Genomic DNA, 16,690 nt, shown 5'->3' on the forward strand with positions numbered 1-16,690 from the left:
TACATTTTTTTAAGTTTTATTATGAAAACACTTGGAATGAGTTGCATTATCCATGTATCCGCAACAGCAGAGACACAGTGATGGTGGACCATCCCCATGGGGGACACACGTCCTTTGACAAAACTAACATAAATAATGGGAAACACCACCAAATACAATAACACAGCACATTATAAAGATTAAATTAAGAGAAGGAACAGGGACTATGGAGAGGAGTCGTGAGCATGGAAAGGGTGCGTCTCGCTGAGAAGCGTCAGGCTCAGGTGACCTTCCCTGGAGAACACCTGCCCTGGGCTCCGAGCAGCTCAGTTCAGTTCCAGGTCATCCATGTACTCCTGGACCCAGGACTCGCTGGGGTTGGCACACACCTGCCTGCCCTTTTTGGTTTGGAATCTGTGGAATAAGGAGTGGACAGATTAGAATCCCCTGGGACCTTGCCTGTTGTGGGGGTCTCTCCCTCTGCGTGGCCGGGGCCCATGTTGGACAGTCAAGTGCATGGGAAAACCCTTCCTGGGGTGCTGCTGGGACCGGATTCATTATAACTTCCACCCTGGATTTCGCTGTGGCCTCCTGTGTTGCCCAGGAGCCAATGAGTTTTGCAAACAGTATGGACGTATCTCCCCATTCACTCCCTGCTGTCCCTGACTTTTCCACTGTTTTCTAAGCACAGTTTTAGTAATCAGCCCACATCTCCCGTCATCTTTTTGACTTTCCGAGGTTTCCTGGCCTCTGGCTAGCTTCCTCCCCAGAAAGTGCCTCCCCCTCCCCTGAGGTCCCTCTAGGATTCAACAGGTGACTTCATGGCCTGTTCCTCTCTGCTTTCCTTGAGGCCGCCAGCTCAGACCTGCCTCCCTGAGGCCTCATCTCTCCTGGTCTCTCCTGCCCCAGGCAGGCCTCCTGTTCTAATCCCGCCCTTATTCTCTCCTCCCAGAAAGGCCCCAGGGGCGATACTCACACCACGGCTGGCTGGGAGCAGAGGCTGCTGGTCTCATAGTAATCCATCACGAAGTTGCGAGGAAGCTTCCGCTGGGCGTAAGAGAAGCAGCAGGAAGTGGGAGGGTCTGAGCCCACTGGAAAGAAAGGCCAAGGGGAGATGAACGATCTGCCCGGAGCTGTTCATTTTGGCTTCTAGGTATACCTATTCAGTGGACATCCCTGTACATCTACCCGATCCCCACATGTGGTCCCTGGCATCCAATCCCACCCACTCTGAGCGGGAGCCTTATTCTGAATAGAGGATCCTAGGAGAAGATTGTGAAAGAATTCTAGAAGGTTGAGGCTGGACTGGGTCTCAGAGGACGTGTCTAACTCCCTTCATTTTACAGATGGGGAAACCAAGGCACAGAGCAAGACAGGCACTTGCTTAAACAAGTCTACTGGTTGCTATTTCTTAAGAAAACAGGAACTTGAATACTGCTGAATGCCTACCAGACTCTACATTTAACTACTGGGAAGTCTTCCTGGCTCCCTTCTGGCGCATCCCCAGATGTCACTGCTGTACTAGCCCCAACGAGAAAAGTCAGCGCTGCCTACATCGTAACCCAGGGGCAGATGAAAGGGCAGACTTACTTGGTGCTGAGAGTGCAGGAGAGCAGAAGGCAGCCAGCAGCACGAGGAGGGAGAGGACAGTCACGCAGAGCTTCATGGTCTTGGCGGAGGAGAGACTTGCCCGGGGCTGAGGCTGCAGAACCCAGAAGCTTCAGAACCCAGCTGTGCTCTGTGCTGATACTGAGTTGGGAACCCCTCTTTATAGGAACTCTGAGCCCTGGTACAGAGGTGAGGGCACAGGAAAGAGGGCGGAATTTCCAGGGTACAGATGATGTCATGGTGCTGATAAGGAAACAAGCTAGCGATGGTGAGGCGTTCGGCACCACTTTCTCTTCCCCAGCGATGTCATCACGGAGGAAAGCGGAGGGAGGTGGAGGGGAGAAGAAGTGGGCTGAACCCCTAGAGGGAAGTGGTACACCAAAGGCAGTGACGGAGACTTGGGGGAGAGCTGCAAACCCGAGAAAGAAAGATAGAACCTTCACACCTGCTAGAAGGGGCCTGTAGATGAGAATCATGCTGCTCTTAGTGGTTGACACCTCCCGAAAACGGTATCAGTCTTTCCAGGGTGGCCACAAGCCTGGCCCCAAGAAGTAAGAAGCAGCCAGGATTCTGTGTTCCATGTCTAGGCCTCCTTCTGCTGGGCTGAGTGACTTCAATGCCTCTAATGCTTCCTTGGGCATAAAGAAAGTGTGCATATATGTCCATGAATGACTGAAAAATTGTGCTAAACACTGGAATTTGACACAACATTGTAAAATGATTATAAATCAATAAAAAATGTTTAAAAAAAAAAAGAAGAAGAAGAAAGAGTCCAGCATTGAATATGTGGAAGGACCCTGCAGTACGAGTATAACTTCTACTTATTCAACATTTCACCATGTGCCAGGCACTGGGCAATCCGCTCTATACACACCTCTAATCCTGCCATAACCCTGAGCAGGGGTGGATGATTCCCCCGAGGCAATGAGGAACAGAAATCAGAGCAGAGTTTGCAGATAAACACATAACTGTTCAGTGGCAGTGCCAAGATTTGGACTGAGAATCATCTGACTCTAAAATCCATTTTCTTTGCACCCTGTCACCTGCAGGACAAGTACAGGACGTGACCCCAAAGAGAGAAACTGCTGACCGCTAAAGGCCATGCCACCCACAGAGACTCATCTTATTAGGGCTGAATGCAAGAAAAAAAAATTGAAAAACCCTAAAAGGTCTACACAAAAGCTACTAGAGCTGATTGAAGAATTCAGCAAGGTAGCAGGTTACAAAATTAATGTTCAAAAATCAGTTGCATTTCTTTACACTAACGATAAATCAACAGAAAAAGAAAGTAAAGAAACAATCCCCTTTAAAATAGCACCCAAAGTAATAAAATATCTGGGAATAAATCTAACCAAGGAGGTGAAAGAATTATACGCAGAAAACTATAAACCATTGATGAAGGAAATTAAAGAAGACTTTTAAAAATGGAAAGATATTCCATGCTCTTGGATTGGAAGAATCAATATTGTTAAAATGGTCACACTGCCCGAGGCAATCTACAGATTTAATGCAATCCCTATCCAATTACCCAGGACATATTTCACAGAACTAGAACAAATCATAATAAAATTTATATGGAACCATCAAAGACCTAGAATTGCTAAAGCATTACTGAAGAGAAAGAAAGAGGCTGGAGGAATAACTCTCCCAGACTTCAGACAATACTATAGAGCTACAGTCATCAAGACAGCATGGTATTGGTACCAAAACAGACATATGGACCAATGGAACAGAATAGAGAGCCCAGAAATGAACCCACAAACCTTTGGTCAACTAATCTTCGACAAAGGAGGCAAGAATATACAATGGAATAAAGACAGTCTCTTCAGCAAATGGTGTTGGGAAAACTGGACAGCAGCATGTAAAACAATGAAGCTAGAACACACCCTTACACCATATACAAAAATCAACTCAAAATGGATTAAAGACTTAAACATAAGACAAGATACAATAAACCTCCTAGAGGAAAACATAGGCAAAACATTATTTCAAATACATACATTTCAAAAATTTCCTCCTAGAAGAAATAAAAGCAAGAATAAACAAATGGGACCTAATGAAACCTACAAGCTTCTGCAGAGCAAAGGAAACCAGAAATAAAACAAGAAGAAAACCTACGGAATGGGAGAAAATTTTTGCAAGTGAAACCAACAAAGGCTTGATCTCCAAAATATATAAGCAGCTCATACGACTCAATAAGAAAAAAATAAACAACCCAATCCAAAAATGGGCAGAAGACCTAAACAAGCAATTCTCCAAGGAAGACATACAAATGATCAAAAAGCACATGAAAAAATGCTCAAGATCACTAATTATCAGAGAAATGCAAATCAAAACTACAATGAGGTATCACCTCACACCAGTCAGAATGGCCGTCATTCAAAAATCCAAAAATGACAAATGCTGGAGAGGCTGTGGAGAAAGGGGAACCCTCCTACACTGCTGGTGGGAATGCAGTTTGGTGCAGCCACTATGGAAAACAGTGTGGAGATTCCTCAAAAGACTAGGAATAGACTTACCATATGACCCAGGAATCCCACTCCTGGGCTTGTATCCAGAAGGAACCCTACTTCAGGATGACACCTGCACTCCAATGTTCATAGCAGCACTATTTACAATAGCCAAAACATGGAAACAGCCTAAATGTCCATCAACAGGTGACTGGATAAAGAAGAGGTGGTATATTTATACAATGGAATACTACTCAGCCATAAAAACCGACAACATAACGCCATTTGCAGCAACATGGATGCTCCTAGAGAATGTCATTCTAAGTGAAGTAAGCCAGAAAGAGAAAGAAAAATACCATATGAGATCGCTCATATGTGGAATCTAAAGACTCATGGACAGAGAATACAGACTTGTGGTTACCAGTGGGGTAGAGGGTGGGAAGGGATAGACTGGGATTTCAAAATTGTAGAAGAACACTGGAATTTGACACAACATTGTAAAATGATTATAAAGCAATAAAAAATGTTAAAAAAAAAAAAAAGAAAGAAAAAAAAATGGGGGCCAGTCTGTCCCAGAACAAGAAGGAAAGGCCAAAGAAATCGACATTCCATTGTGCTCCCTTGGACCAAGAATAGAAAAGGAGAAAGAATTCAGTTAGAATCAAGTTTGGAAGACCCAGATAAAGAAGTTCCTCCAGTATACAAATCGAACTGGATATATCTAGCAATGAGTTCATCTAGGTGACAGAAAAAGAGTGCAGTCTAAGTGTGTGGGTGTTTCCCAGCCATCCACAGGGAATTCTTTGTATTCATGTAAAGCCCTGCCTGGTTTGGCAGCTGCTGTGGACCTGAAGGCAACAACATGAAGCTTCCAAAGGCCAGGAATACAGTAGCAGTGCATGAATCGGGGCAAGTGAGGGCCATTGGGATGATGAGATCAAGATCTCTAGCCATCTTCAGCTCAACCACTCTGACCCACCTGCTCCCATTGCTACTGGCCTCTGCTCTGAGAAAGAGTGGTAAGAGGGAGCCAGGCCTTCTGGGTGCCATAGAGATGTGAGATAGAAGGGCTCAGAGCAGCATCTTGGAGTATTTCAGGGTCACTCAATAACATACAATGTCATCCTACTTCATCACTCTCCCCCATCCTTGCCCCCACCACCTACACATGCTCACAAACTGTACTTCTTTCCTCCATTCTTTGTGCCCTCACCTTTTTCTTTCTATAAGTCTGGCTTCAAGTGTTCTGATCTTCACCAAGACCCCCATCCCCAGTTCTAACATTCTGTGATCCTCTGATAGCACATGTGCTAGTATCTCTCATGGTCTGTCCCGGCTGATGGAGTTTCATCTTCATGCAACCTTGCTTTAAGGGAAAGAGGATGTGGCTTGTGATGCCCAGAATCTACACAGACTTGGTTATCCATGGCATTTCCATTCAACCCAATTTAGTAGTCATCTGCTCTCTGTTGGGGCAGACAGAGCTGAACGAAGCCCCTTCCCTGCCCCTCAGAGTTCTTCATCTAGTGATGGTGTTGACAGTGACAGAAATAACCATATTGCGAGATGGAATAAAGTATGTGTCATCTTCAAGCCAAGGAGGGATTATGAAGCTATATCAGGGGAATGATAACAGATAAGAATGGGTGGTCAGTCTGCACTGAGCCACACAATGAGTTTGACTTTTGACTTTTGCTTTGTAGGCTTGATTTGATCTTTGGCTCATAGAGGTAAAATGTTTTATTCATGAAGGTCTCAGCAATAATGCTGCGTTCACACCAGTGAAATTCCACACCGAGGGTACAGAGCCTTGTGTCAGTCTGTTCAGCTAAATCAATGGCTGCCAAGATTTATACATCAAGGCCATTTCCAAGTAACGGTCGATACAGAATGCTAACGAGTGCCTCTCGAACACACAACCAAAAAAGTTGCTCATCTTTTCGGAGAAACTTCCCTGACCTCTCTTCCAACTGAATTCTGTGATTCCCCAGCCATGACGGGGTAGTGGTTCTCCTCCTCCCTCTTTCTCCACCTACATACCCAGTGACTGTATCATAAAGGATGCTATTCTAGGATCAACTAGTTCCAGCTCAGGGATATGAGAAGCGACAGCAAGGGTCAACCATGGTTCCAGGGAGCTCCATGAGCCTGCTGTGGGCCACCCTCTCACTCCTGAGCAAGAAAGCCCTACCCTTCCCCTCACCCATGCTGGTAAGAGATTGCCCCTTCCCAACCCTTACTGCCACTGGGCCTGCAACTCTATTCGGGGCACTTTCACATCTGTTTTGTCATTTTGTCCTCCCAGCCTGCCCAGGCTGAAAGCAGGACCACTAGCCCCAGCAGTACCACGACCTTACAAAGGTCCTAGTACTTTCGGTTTCCCTCAGCGTATCCAAGTCTGTGGCTTTCTCTGATCTCAGTCTGTTTTGCCACTGCTCAGATTAGGAAGCAAAACCGAGAGAAGAGATTACAAGCCGCTGAGGAACAGGAAACAGAGGGGGTCAATCCCAACATCCTGTGCTCTCCTGGAGGGAGAGTGTTGAGATGTAAATGTTGGGGAGATCACTGGGTGCCAAGGCCAAGAGCATGAGCCCAGAACTAGAGTTTGTTCCTTGTGAGTAAATGCTGAGACTGGAAAGCCAAGGTGAACTGTAGTATCTGGTCGTTCTGTCAAGACAATAAACCAAGAAGAGGTAACTCCTTTGGTCTTGCCAATACGGTGGCCAAATCACGTGGGGGAAATGGAAGCAGACATTGGATTGTAGGTTGAAGAAACAGATTATCCGAAGTGCAGGGCTCAGGATGGAGTCTGCAGGATAGAGTGAGCTGGTTGAAGCCGTTCATCCATGATGGCCACACACACTCTACCCCTCAGCCGGGAGCCCCGCGCTTCTTAAAGTGGAAATAGGCGTTCCTCACCGGCCACAGCCTGCTCTTTGTCTGTCGAGGGTGGAGGGCAGTGACTTCAGGGGATGTTGACTTCCTGAGAGAAGGTGACAGCCTCAGCCGTATTTGGTGGGTTCAAGAAAACTTTCAGTATTTCTTAGGAAGCATGTTTCTTCCTTCAAACAGCACTTTTGCACCTGTTTCAAGTTCTTTCCAGGTTGGTCACAGGGAATATCCATCCAGCAATAGAAGAAAATAATTTAGTAGTACCTACCCCATGACAGGCACTGGGCATCCATGCTTTGGAAGGTGGTGGTGACATGTCAAGAAAGGCTTTTTAAAAAGATGATACTTGATTTTTAAAAAAATCTAAATTAGTCTGCTTTTCTTTTACAGAGAACATACCTGGTTACTGTACAAATTTTAGAAAATATAGAAAGGTATAAATAATATAACAAAAATTATCCATCATTTTGAACATGGTTTTGTGTTCTACTATTGTTACTTGATATCCTTTCTGGAACCAGTATATCTTATTATCATTACAGTATATTCTTCTGCATCATTGAAAACTCAAAAATTATTTAAAATTAGCATGCATGGTGTTTCACTGCATGGATATACCAAGCTTTTATATGTAAATTTGTATTTAACCATTCTATTACTTAGATCAGCCCATCCAGGTTGTTCTAACTTTTCTCTATTTCAGTTTTTTTTTGGAAGGGGAGTTGATTAGGTTTACTTATTTGTTTATTTTTGGAGGAGATTGAACCCAGGACCTTGTGTATGCTAAGCATGCACTCTACCACTTGAGCTATACCCTCCCCCAATTCCAAATTTTTTAAATTGAAGTATAGTTGGTTTACAATGTTGTATTAGTTTCTGATATACAGCATAGTGATTCAGTTATACATATAGATATATATTCCTTTTCAAATTCTTTTTCATCTCAGGCTATTACAAGATATTGAATATAGTTCCCTGTGCTGTACGGTAGGACTTTGTTGTTTATCTATTTTATATGTAGTGGTATCTGCAAATCCCAAATTCCCAATTTATCCCTCCCCCCCCTTCTTTTCCTGTAACCGTAAGTTTGTTTTCTATGTTTGTGAGTTTGTTTCTATTGTGTAAATAAGTTCATTTGTATCTATTTTTAAAATTCCACATATCAGTGATACCCTATGGTATTTTTCTTTCCCTTCCTGGCTTACTTCACTTTTCTCTATTCTAAATTGAGCTGAGACTTGAAGGATGATTAACCAGGAAAAGAGTATGGGGGTGGGGTTAATCAGGCAAAGAACAAGAGCCTTGCACTTTCTTAAAATATACAAAATAGATTAATGGAAATATTTCAATAATGATGAGAACAGTAACTAACACATAGCACTTAATATGAGCCTTTTGTAGATGTTAATGTATTTCATCCTCAGAGAAGTCCTCTGAGGTAGGTACTGGTATTACTCCCTTTCACACATGAGGAAACAAGCACAGAGAGGTTAAGTAACCTGTGGAAGAACACACAGCTAATACATGATAGATTTGGAAATCACATCAAAGAGGTCTGGCTCCAGAGTGTAAATAAATCAGAAAAGGGAAATGTGCTTGTTTTAAATTTATGTTAAAAGCTTAACAGCCAAAGTTGTGTTATTATGATGTAAAATGACTTTAAGTTTTGCCTTTTGCAAATCTTTGAACACTGGAATCCATTGATTTCTCTCTTTTCTTTAGAAAATTAAGGGAATTAAATAGTGGTTTCCATGTTTGTTCTAAATACTAATCTCTGCATCTGTCATGGGATGTTCTGTGCTTATAGTATTTCACCCTGCCCTGTGACCTGCAAGGAAGGGAAATCGTGCTTTGCCAAGTGACACATCATTCATAAAAAGCAGAGAAGAGATCTGCACTTTTAAGGAATCACATGAGGCTCAGAGGGCTGAGTCTTTGTTTCCAGGAAGTCTGAAGGTGGCCAGAGATAAAGCCAAAGGGGAAGACAGGGGTCAGGTCATAGAGAAGTTTCCATTTCATGCTGGAAACAGTATAGAGTGTTTGAAGGGTTTTCAACAGAGAGAGACAGAGACTGATTTGAGCAAAAATCACTTTGGGTGCCATTGATGGGATAGATTGAAGAGAGGCAAATCCGAAGGAAAAACAGTTGTTAGGACACTGTCACGGGAAGAAGCGAGGAGGGTCTGCCTGAGACAGTGGCAGTGAGAAAGGTGAGCAGTAGATACACCTAATGTCAAGTGTACAATAGACTCGGTGGTTGAACAGATGTAGGAGATGAAGGAGGAGGAGGAGGGAGGAGTCAAGGGTGACTCCCAGGCTCCTGGCTTGGAAGCTTGATAAGAGAGGATGCTTTTCACTGAGTAGAGGATTCAGAAGGAGGTGCATTGCAGTGGGGTTGGAGGGAAGAATCAAATCCAGTACCAAATTGTACGCCCTGATCTGTGCATATGCGCGCGCGCACACACACACAGCCAGAAGTGAACGACAAGAACTCAAGATAGGAAAGGACCTGGCTGCAGAAAGAAGGGGCTGCATTAGAGAGACACTGTCTCTCTAGGATGCTAGAAAGGGATCCCCAGAATATTGTTTCTGCCCACCTGAGAGGTGGGGCCAAGCCTGCTACAGCCTGACTCTGCAGACCACAGCTGAAAAAACGAGGCCAAGGCTGGGCCAAGCAAGGGTGAGCCTGTCCATGGAGTCACTGCTGCTGAGATTGACAGCTGGGGCAGGGGAGCTGCAAGGGCCAGGCACTGGCAGGAAACTAATCCAGCAGGGCTGGGGCTTCGGAAGCAACGATGGAAGAGGTGAGCAGAGCCAGACAAGGCAGAGATGTTGCAGGACCTGAATTGTTTGGCCAGAATTCCCTGTACTCGTGGCTGGGATGTTCTGCTGGATGGAGGGAGGGCCTCAAAGAGGCTGGAATGAGCCAGAAAGTGAGGACACAAATCAAGCCCCTCCAGGCTGAAGGATCCACTGTGTTGACTCCTTTCTGTCACGACCACCTGAGAGATCTTGGGTGGTCCTCAAAGATCCAGCCCTTGACACCATGGCCAATCTGAATCTTTATATAATATTAGTATTTCAACTCCATAGTGAGACTTTGGGCATAATGCATACTGTTAGTCAAATCAGTGGATCATTCATTCACCAAATACTTACTAAGGCTGGTTGTCAGTGGAGATACAATGTTAAATAATCTAGACCTTGAAATGAAAAAACAGCTAATTCCACCTCTCTGATCCTAGGCAAGTCATCTCACCTGAGAATCAATTTAGCACCTAGGAAATACCTAAGCTCCTTCCAGTGCAACCCTCCTAAGGCTTGCTTACATTATGCATTCAGCATACGCAAATTAAGCACATACTTCACATAGCAGTATGTCATTTTCTGATTCAAGTCAGAGACACATAGGACAAAGGGCTACTTCCTGGTTTTAGGATTGGTATGAAAAATCTTCCAAATATATACTCACTACGATAGAATTTTATATTCAATAAATCGCCTTTATTAAAAGAACAAAATTATAAGAAATAGGGGTTGTGTCAGAAAAATTCATCATGTTACAATCATCGTGTGCTAGAATTTGGTTTAAATCCACCAAGACGTGGCATGAATTTGGTTTAAAATCAACAGGGCACGGTCTGCATTGTTGAGGAGACCATTACACTGTAACTAATTATAACACAATGTGGTAGGTGCTGTAATGGTAGAGGGGGGTATTAAGGTCCATTATGAGAAACGTGATTGATTCAGCAGTTTCCATTTCCTTCTTGTCACCCTCCTCGACTCAGAGACAACGGCTCTCAGAAACTGAATCACGAGGATGGCGGGGGTTCCCCAAGAAGTAAATGAGGGGATGTAATTGGCTGAGGGCTGGAGCAGAGCGGGTCGGGGGAGGAGGAGGCATTGTCTGTGATCTAGAGTTTCCAATGAAGCAAGTGATGGACTCCTTTTTTTTGGAGTTGACAGTAGCAGAGGAAAACAGCTGGGTGGTAAATCCCCAGTGAAACCTGCCAGCCACTGCCCCCAATTTTGCCTTTGCTTTGCCTGCTGCAGGCTACCCTTCGCCCCTCACGAGCAGCATTAGGGATCACGGGGATAGGATGGAAACACAGCCCTTGGGTTTTAAGAGAAGTAACTCTACAGGCACAGGAAGGACAGAGTTCCTAAGGTGTGGTCTCACTTTGCTTCTGTCTTATTTCCGCCATTGTTCTAGCTCCTTGGAGGGGGGGCGGGGATCCAAAGCCCTCTTGGTTTAGCCCTCATTTTAGCATCCTCATCTATATTTGCTCCTCCTCTCTGCGGCTGCTCTGAACTACTCGCTCCTCCCTGTGAAGTAGCAATTTCACACCTGTGAGTCTGCACCAGCTGGGCCGTTACTGCCACCCTGTCTATACATCTTCAAATCCTAGGTAACTTTCAAGACCCAACCAAAATTTCACCCCTCCTGTGAAGCCTTCTCTTGTCCTCCCAAGGGAGGCCATTGCTCCCTCCTCCTCACATTCTAAACTTTACTTTCCTCCGAAGAACCTTAGCACTTTCTGCTAAATGCTGTGGTTACCAGTTTACACACTCCACTTGCTCCTACTAGACTGCGCATCCAGAGGACAAAGATTATTAGAAAGAGCTAAATCTTTCTCTCAATACAAAATGTGATTTATGCTTACTAATTCTGTAATAAAATAATAAAGGATGGAAAAGAAACAAGTATAGAGATCTGGCTAAGAAAATAAGACTCTTCACACCACTGAAATCGTGAATTGAAAAGAATCAGAAAACTGCTTTGAATTTGGCATTACTTATGTAAATACCTTACAGGTTCCTCAAAATAGTTCAGAGAAAGGGAAATCAAGGCTTCATTGTAGCAAAGCCCATTGAAAAGAAACTTGAGTAAGTGTATCAAAAAATTCTCCCAAATTAAACAATTGACAACAACCTGCTTTCCAACTGGTGGTGGCATGTTTTAAAACAGAACGTGTCCATAAATTTGTGGACTGACCACAAACGTAATACATTCTTACTCCCCCCAAAAATGAGAAAATGTCAGAAAAAGAGGAAATGAATGCTTTGGGTATTTATTTCCAAAGCTTTTTATTTTTTTCGTGCCTAGGCCGTGTGTGTGTGTGTGTGTGTGTGTGTACACTATAACCATATATACATACTATGGTTACAATATTTATCATATATGTGTGTACACACATATATTTGTATAATTTTTCATCTTGTACAATTTGTACAATATTTTGTCTTTTTTTTTTTTTACGAGTGGTGTTATGATTACATTCATGCAACTTCCTTTAGTTTAACGGCTTAACAGTAAACAATTCCAGTGGCTACACCATCACTTCGTTATTCCCTGATAGAGGACATTCGGGTTTCCTTATTTGGAGTTTCAGATGATGCTGGGTTAGTATCTTCAGCTCTGAAGATGCCTCCGTATTTGGGCTCATTTCTTTAGAATGCTTTCTTAGAAATGTGTTCTCTAGGCTAGCGGATATAAGTATTTTTAGGCTTCTGACATATTAACACTCACATCTAACGTCTCCTTCAGTGAGTGTTTAACCCAGTGCCCCTAGTCCCTCAGTGACTGTTTGATGAATGGACAAGTGACAGAAACATGACTCATCCTCTAGCGGGGATTCTTTGCATCCAAGGGAGGCTCATGTCACCCTCCAGGGCATCAGCACGTCTTCCCCATCCGTTGGTCCATCCGTTGGTCAGAACAGCTGAGGAAGCACAGAAGTCTCAGCTCTGTGAGAAGGATGCGGCTGGAGTTCATGATGGGAAAGGACCAGCTAAGAATAGCCCCGGGTGGACACACACCACTCTCCTCCTGCTCACGGGGAAAACCATTTCCTCACATGAAACCAGAACAAGTCATATGTTGCAGGCTGAGTCTTAGAGCTCAGAGAAGCTATTCTCAGATATCCTGAGCCGCTGTGGCTGCCGGCAACCCTGAGTTGTGCAACACTCAGTGTGAAAGCCCCACTATGCTTAAAATTTTTCCTCCTCACCCCCGGATTCCACTTCCTCATCTGCCAGGGCTGCTTATAAAGAGCAGGGGAGATGGCTTCTCACTGCAGAAGGACACAGGCAGCAGCGAGCGCCCAGTCCCACCCCGGCTCCGCTGACATTCCAGGCCACCCTCCGTCCGCTCAGCGTCATGCAGGTGCCCACGGCTGCCCTCGCCGTCCTCGTCTGTGCCATGGCCCTCTGCAGCCAGGTCTTCTCTGCGCCATGTGAGTCCTTGTTGAAGCTAAGGGTGTCCCCACTGTCTGGCCACAGTCAGATCACACCAATCTTTTCTTGTGGCCTTGAGAGCCCCCAAGAGAAAAGAGAGAACTCCTTCAAGGGTGACAGAACATCTTGGCCTTTCTCTTCAAGGCTTTTTTTTTTTCAAACCTTTATAAATGGGGTCCCCAGCTCTGGAGCCAGGGTTGGGTAGGGAAGTTACAATCCCATTTTACAGATGGCAAAATAGGGACCTAAACAAGAGGTGGAATCTAAGTCTGGTTACCTCCCAGGGGTGTCATTCTTCCATGAACTCTCCCTAGGTCCCCCCAGAAGCTCTGTCCCTTGGATGTCTTAGGACAGACCCCTGAGTGTTTTCTTTTGCTGGGATGTGACTTCTTGAACCAGACCCAATTTCATGAAGGGAAGTGGGATGTCTGAATGTTTGGATCATGGAGAGAAAGCCCACAGTGAAGAGTCAAAAGAAAGAAGGGAACAGAAACCAGGACAGAGACAGGGATATTCCCAGTGGCTTGTCCCCCAGCCCGCACCCTGGCCAAGGCTGTCTCCCTCCCTCTGAGTCCTCCTCACCAGCCCAGAGATCTCAGAGCTCGCCTTTTCTTCTGAATAATGACTTGGGCCCATTCCTCCACAGTTGGTGCTGACACCCCAACCGCCTGCTGCTTCTCCTACGGCCGGCAGATTCCTCGAAAATTCATAGTCGACTATTTCGAGACCAGCAGTCAGTGCTCCAAGCCTGGTGTCATGTAAGTGCCAGTCTTCCTGCGTATCTCTGGGGAGTTAGCAGGGTACTGGGGGGCCAGCGCCCAAAAGCACAGATGGGCCAGGGGTGCCATCCTAGAAAGCGCAGCCCTCTGGGGCCTCTCGAGTGTGCAGGAATTAGGTGTGACCTGACCTGGCCAGGCTTGCAGAGTCAGGGAGGCTGGTCCAGCCCCGAGGGAAAGGATGGGAGGAGGTGGCAGCAGGACCCTCTGAGGGGCTCCCGAGTCAGGCAGAGCAGCTCTCTGGGCTGAGATAGGCAGAGGGTCCCGGAGGAGTGGGCAAGCCTGGGCTGCCCAGGACAGGGAGTAGGGTAGAGGGGCCATGGTGGGCCCAGGATCCCCCTGCTGGATTCCTCCGTGGGTAATCCTTCCCCTCCTCTCCACAGCTTCGAAACCAAAAGGAGCCGGCAGGTCTGTGCCGACCCCAGTGAGGACTGGGTCCAGGAATACATCAACGACCTGGAGCTGAATGCCTGAGGGGCCTGGGAGCTTTGAGAAACCCAGCGACCTCAGTGCCCAACCAGGCAGCAGGGTCCTGAGCCTTGGAAACACCCCGTCCCCTCCAGAGCTACCTCTCCTGTGCACTGTGCACAAAAGCAGCCACACTCTCGGGCTCATTCCTAACTTAAATAGCAGCTTATTTATAGTATTTAATTTTTTATAATTTATTTTCCATGTTGCACTGTGTCTGGGACCGTTTGCTCTGAGAGGTCCCAGGACACCTTCATCACCGCCCTTCCCTTCCCCCTTCACTTGCGTGGTGGTGAGATGCCTTGTTCGAGGCAGAGATGGCATCGATGCCCCCAAACTGACAGCTGTGTGTTGGCTGTTTCTGTCCAGTGAAATAATAAAGACGCTCTTTGAAAAAGTAAACTGTTATTGAGTTTGGTTTTGTTTATCCGGCAAATCAGAATCACTGGTTGAAAGGAACAGTAAGCGAAGAATCAGAAGAGGGAAATGGAGGAAAACTGGGGAGAGATGGAAGGGGGGCTACCACAGAGATACTCTGCTTTACACTGGAGCCACAGTTCCAGAACATTGAAATTATGAATATTTTATGAATTAAACCATGATGCACATATTCTAGAAAAATTCGCCATTTGAATGGATACCATTAAGGAGAATATTCGTAGTACATAGTACAATAAATCAAGCTTTCTGAATAACAATTACTAACATATTTGAGACTTATTCTAGGCTGAGTGCTTTCTATGTGGTGTTCATTTGCTCCCCATGATGAAATAGCATAGCTTACATACTATTAATATCCTCATTTGACAGATGATGAGGATAAACAGGGGCTGTGACTCAGAGAGGTTAAGTAATTTGGTCAGGATCACACAGCAAGTAAATGGCACGACTGAGTTCCCCAACTAGATTTTGATGCAAGTACAGACTTCGCTCTTTACCACTAATCAACTTCTTTCCCTAAACGCAATCCATCTGTACTCAAATCAAAAGCAACTAGTGTTTAAGCCGCTCACAGCAGAATTTTTAGGTGTGGACCTGGGGATTGATATTTCTACCAAGCTTGTCAGGTGTTCCACATGCACGTGAACAGCTGAGAACCACTGAAATTGTCAGCAGGATTCACTGCTCTTTTCCAAATGCGGTGCATATCTGCCTATGGTCACAAGTATATTGTGGATTCTTTTCCCGGCACCCATGCTCCACAAAATAAATGGCTAATGTTAGGGAAGGAAGAGACAACCAACCCACATGTGGACCAGGAGTCTGTGAACAGGTTTACTGTGAAAGCTGAGTTATCTAATAGATAGAATGCCTGAGTTACAGTTATATAAGGACTGAACTGTACACTGAGCTAGGGTCCCTTTGGCAGAAGGAGAAATTCAAAAGGCTTATGTGAAAATCAAACACGTATTAAATTTTATGAGCCACAATGACTTCATTCTGTTTAAAATGATCTAATTTCTGAACCCAAAATGACTTTAGAACTGTAGCGATCACTCTTTAGAGTACAATTAAACACCACTATTAAGCAGACATTAAAATACATTTACTATTTGATCTCAATACCTTTTGCCCTGATTCCACTTCTAGGAATCTATTTTGTAGCAACACTAGTGAAAGACAGGAATATATAGACACAAAGATATTGTTTGCAGCACTGTTTGTAAACAACAAATGGAAACAACCATTTAACCCAGTGGAAGATTAAATCAGAGGATTGAGACGCCCACCCATGGAGCATTCTGTGGTTGGTAAAAAGAATCACACACACCTCTATCTATGGAAAGTGTCCATAACATTAGGTACAAAAGATATTTCTGTTTACATCTAGTATGTGCATATATACTCCACATATATGCTACAGAAATATACATACAGAATACTATTTTTCTTTTTATTTTTTAAAAAATCATATATACATATGTGTTTACAAAGGCAAGTATTTGGAAAGAGTACGTATCAAATATCCAACTATGGTTTCTTAAAGGAAAGGCGACTTTTACTCTTTTTTCTTTAAAGGAATGGGGACTCTTGATTTTTTCTGTACTTTTTAAAATCTGACTTATTTTTCAATGAGCATGTATTGCTTACCTCTCCCGTCTCATCTCACCCCACACTTTGATGGGTGATACTCCATCCATCAAAACTACTTTCTGGTTGGGATTCTGAGTTGACACAAAGAAAATAGAGCTCAGCTTAGCTCACGGTCTTGATGCCATAATGGCTTCTATTTAATGAGGATGATGCAAGGGACAAGTCCTTTCGCCCAAGGCTTTC

The 16,690-nt window shown here is 44.6% G+C and overlaps 2 protein-coding genes across 2 annotated transcripts in view; one reads left to right on the forward strand and one right to left on the reverse strand.

Annotated features, from left to right (window-relative positions):
- Window positions 1-16,690, reverse strand: part of LOC102535275 (C-C motif chemokine 4) — a 68,101-nt gene continuing 51,411 nt past the window's right edge. The window contains exons 3-5 of the mRNA XM_072940320.1: window positions 1,570-1,996; window positions 956-1,070; window positions 1-393 (exon numbers count right to left, since the gene is read on the reverse strand). Coding sequence (XP_072796421.1) covers window positions 306-393; window positions 956-1,070; window positions 1,570-1,645 — 279 coding nt within the window. The 5' untranslated portion in view covers window positions 1,646-1,996 and the 3' untranslated portion in view covers window positions 1-305. The remainder of the gene's footprint in view (window positions 394-955; window positions 1,071-1,569; window positions 1,997-16,690) is intronic.
- Window positions 12,377-14,719, forward strand: LOC102535531 (C-C motif chemokine 3). The gene is made up of 3 exons (XM_006213334.4): window positions 12,377-13,168; window positions 13,816-13,927; window positions 14,329-14,719. The coding sequence occupies exons 1-3, from the start codon at window positions 13,093-13,095 to the stop codon at window positions 14,417-14,419; spliced, it is 279 nt and encodes a 92-aa protein (XP_006213396.1). The 5' UTR covers window positions 12,377-13,092; the 3' UTR covers window positions 14,420-14,719.

Source organism: Vicugna pacos, chromosome 16, assembly GCF_048564905.1.
Source record: "Vicugna pacos chromosome 16, VicPac4, whole genome shotgun sequence".
In the NCBI taxonomy this organism is placed as follows: Eukaryota; Metazoa; Chordata; class Mammalia; order Artiodactyla; family Camelidae; genus Vicugna; species Vicugna pacos.

Bases quoted from the DNA above. Each gene is read 5' to 3' on its own strand.
- LOC102535531 (XM_006213334.4), top strand. From the start codon at position 13,093: ATGCAGGTGCCCACGGCTGCCCTCGCCGTCCTCGTCTGTGCCATGGCC. The intron at 13,169-13,815 runs GTGAGTCCTTGT...ATTCCTCCACAG, and splicing joins CCAGGTCTTCTCTGCGCCAT to TTGGTGCTGACACCCCAACC. The intron at 13,928-14,328 runs GTAAGTGCCAGT...TCCTCTCCACAG, and splicing joins TGCTCCAAGCCTGGTGTCAT to CTTCGAAACCAAAAGGAGCC.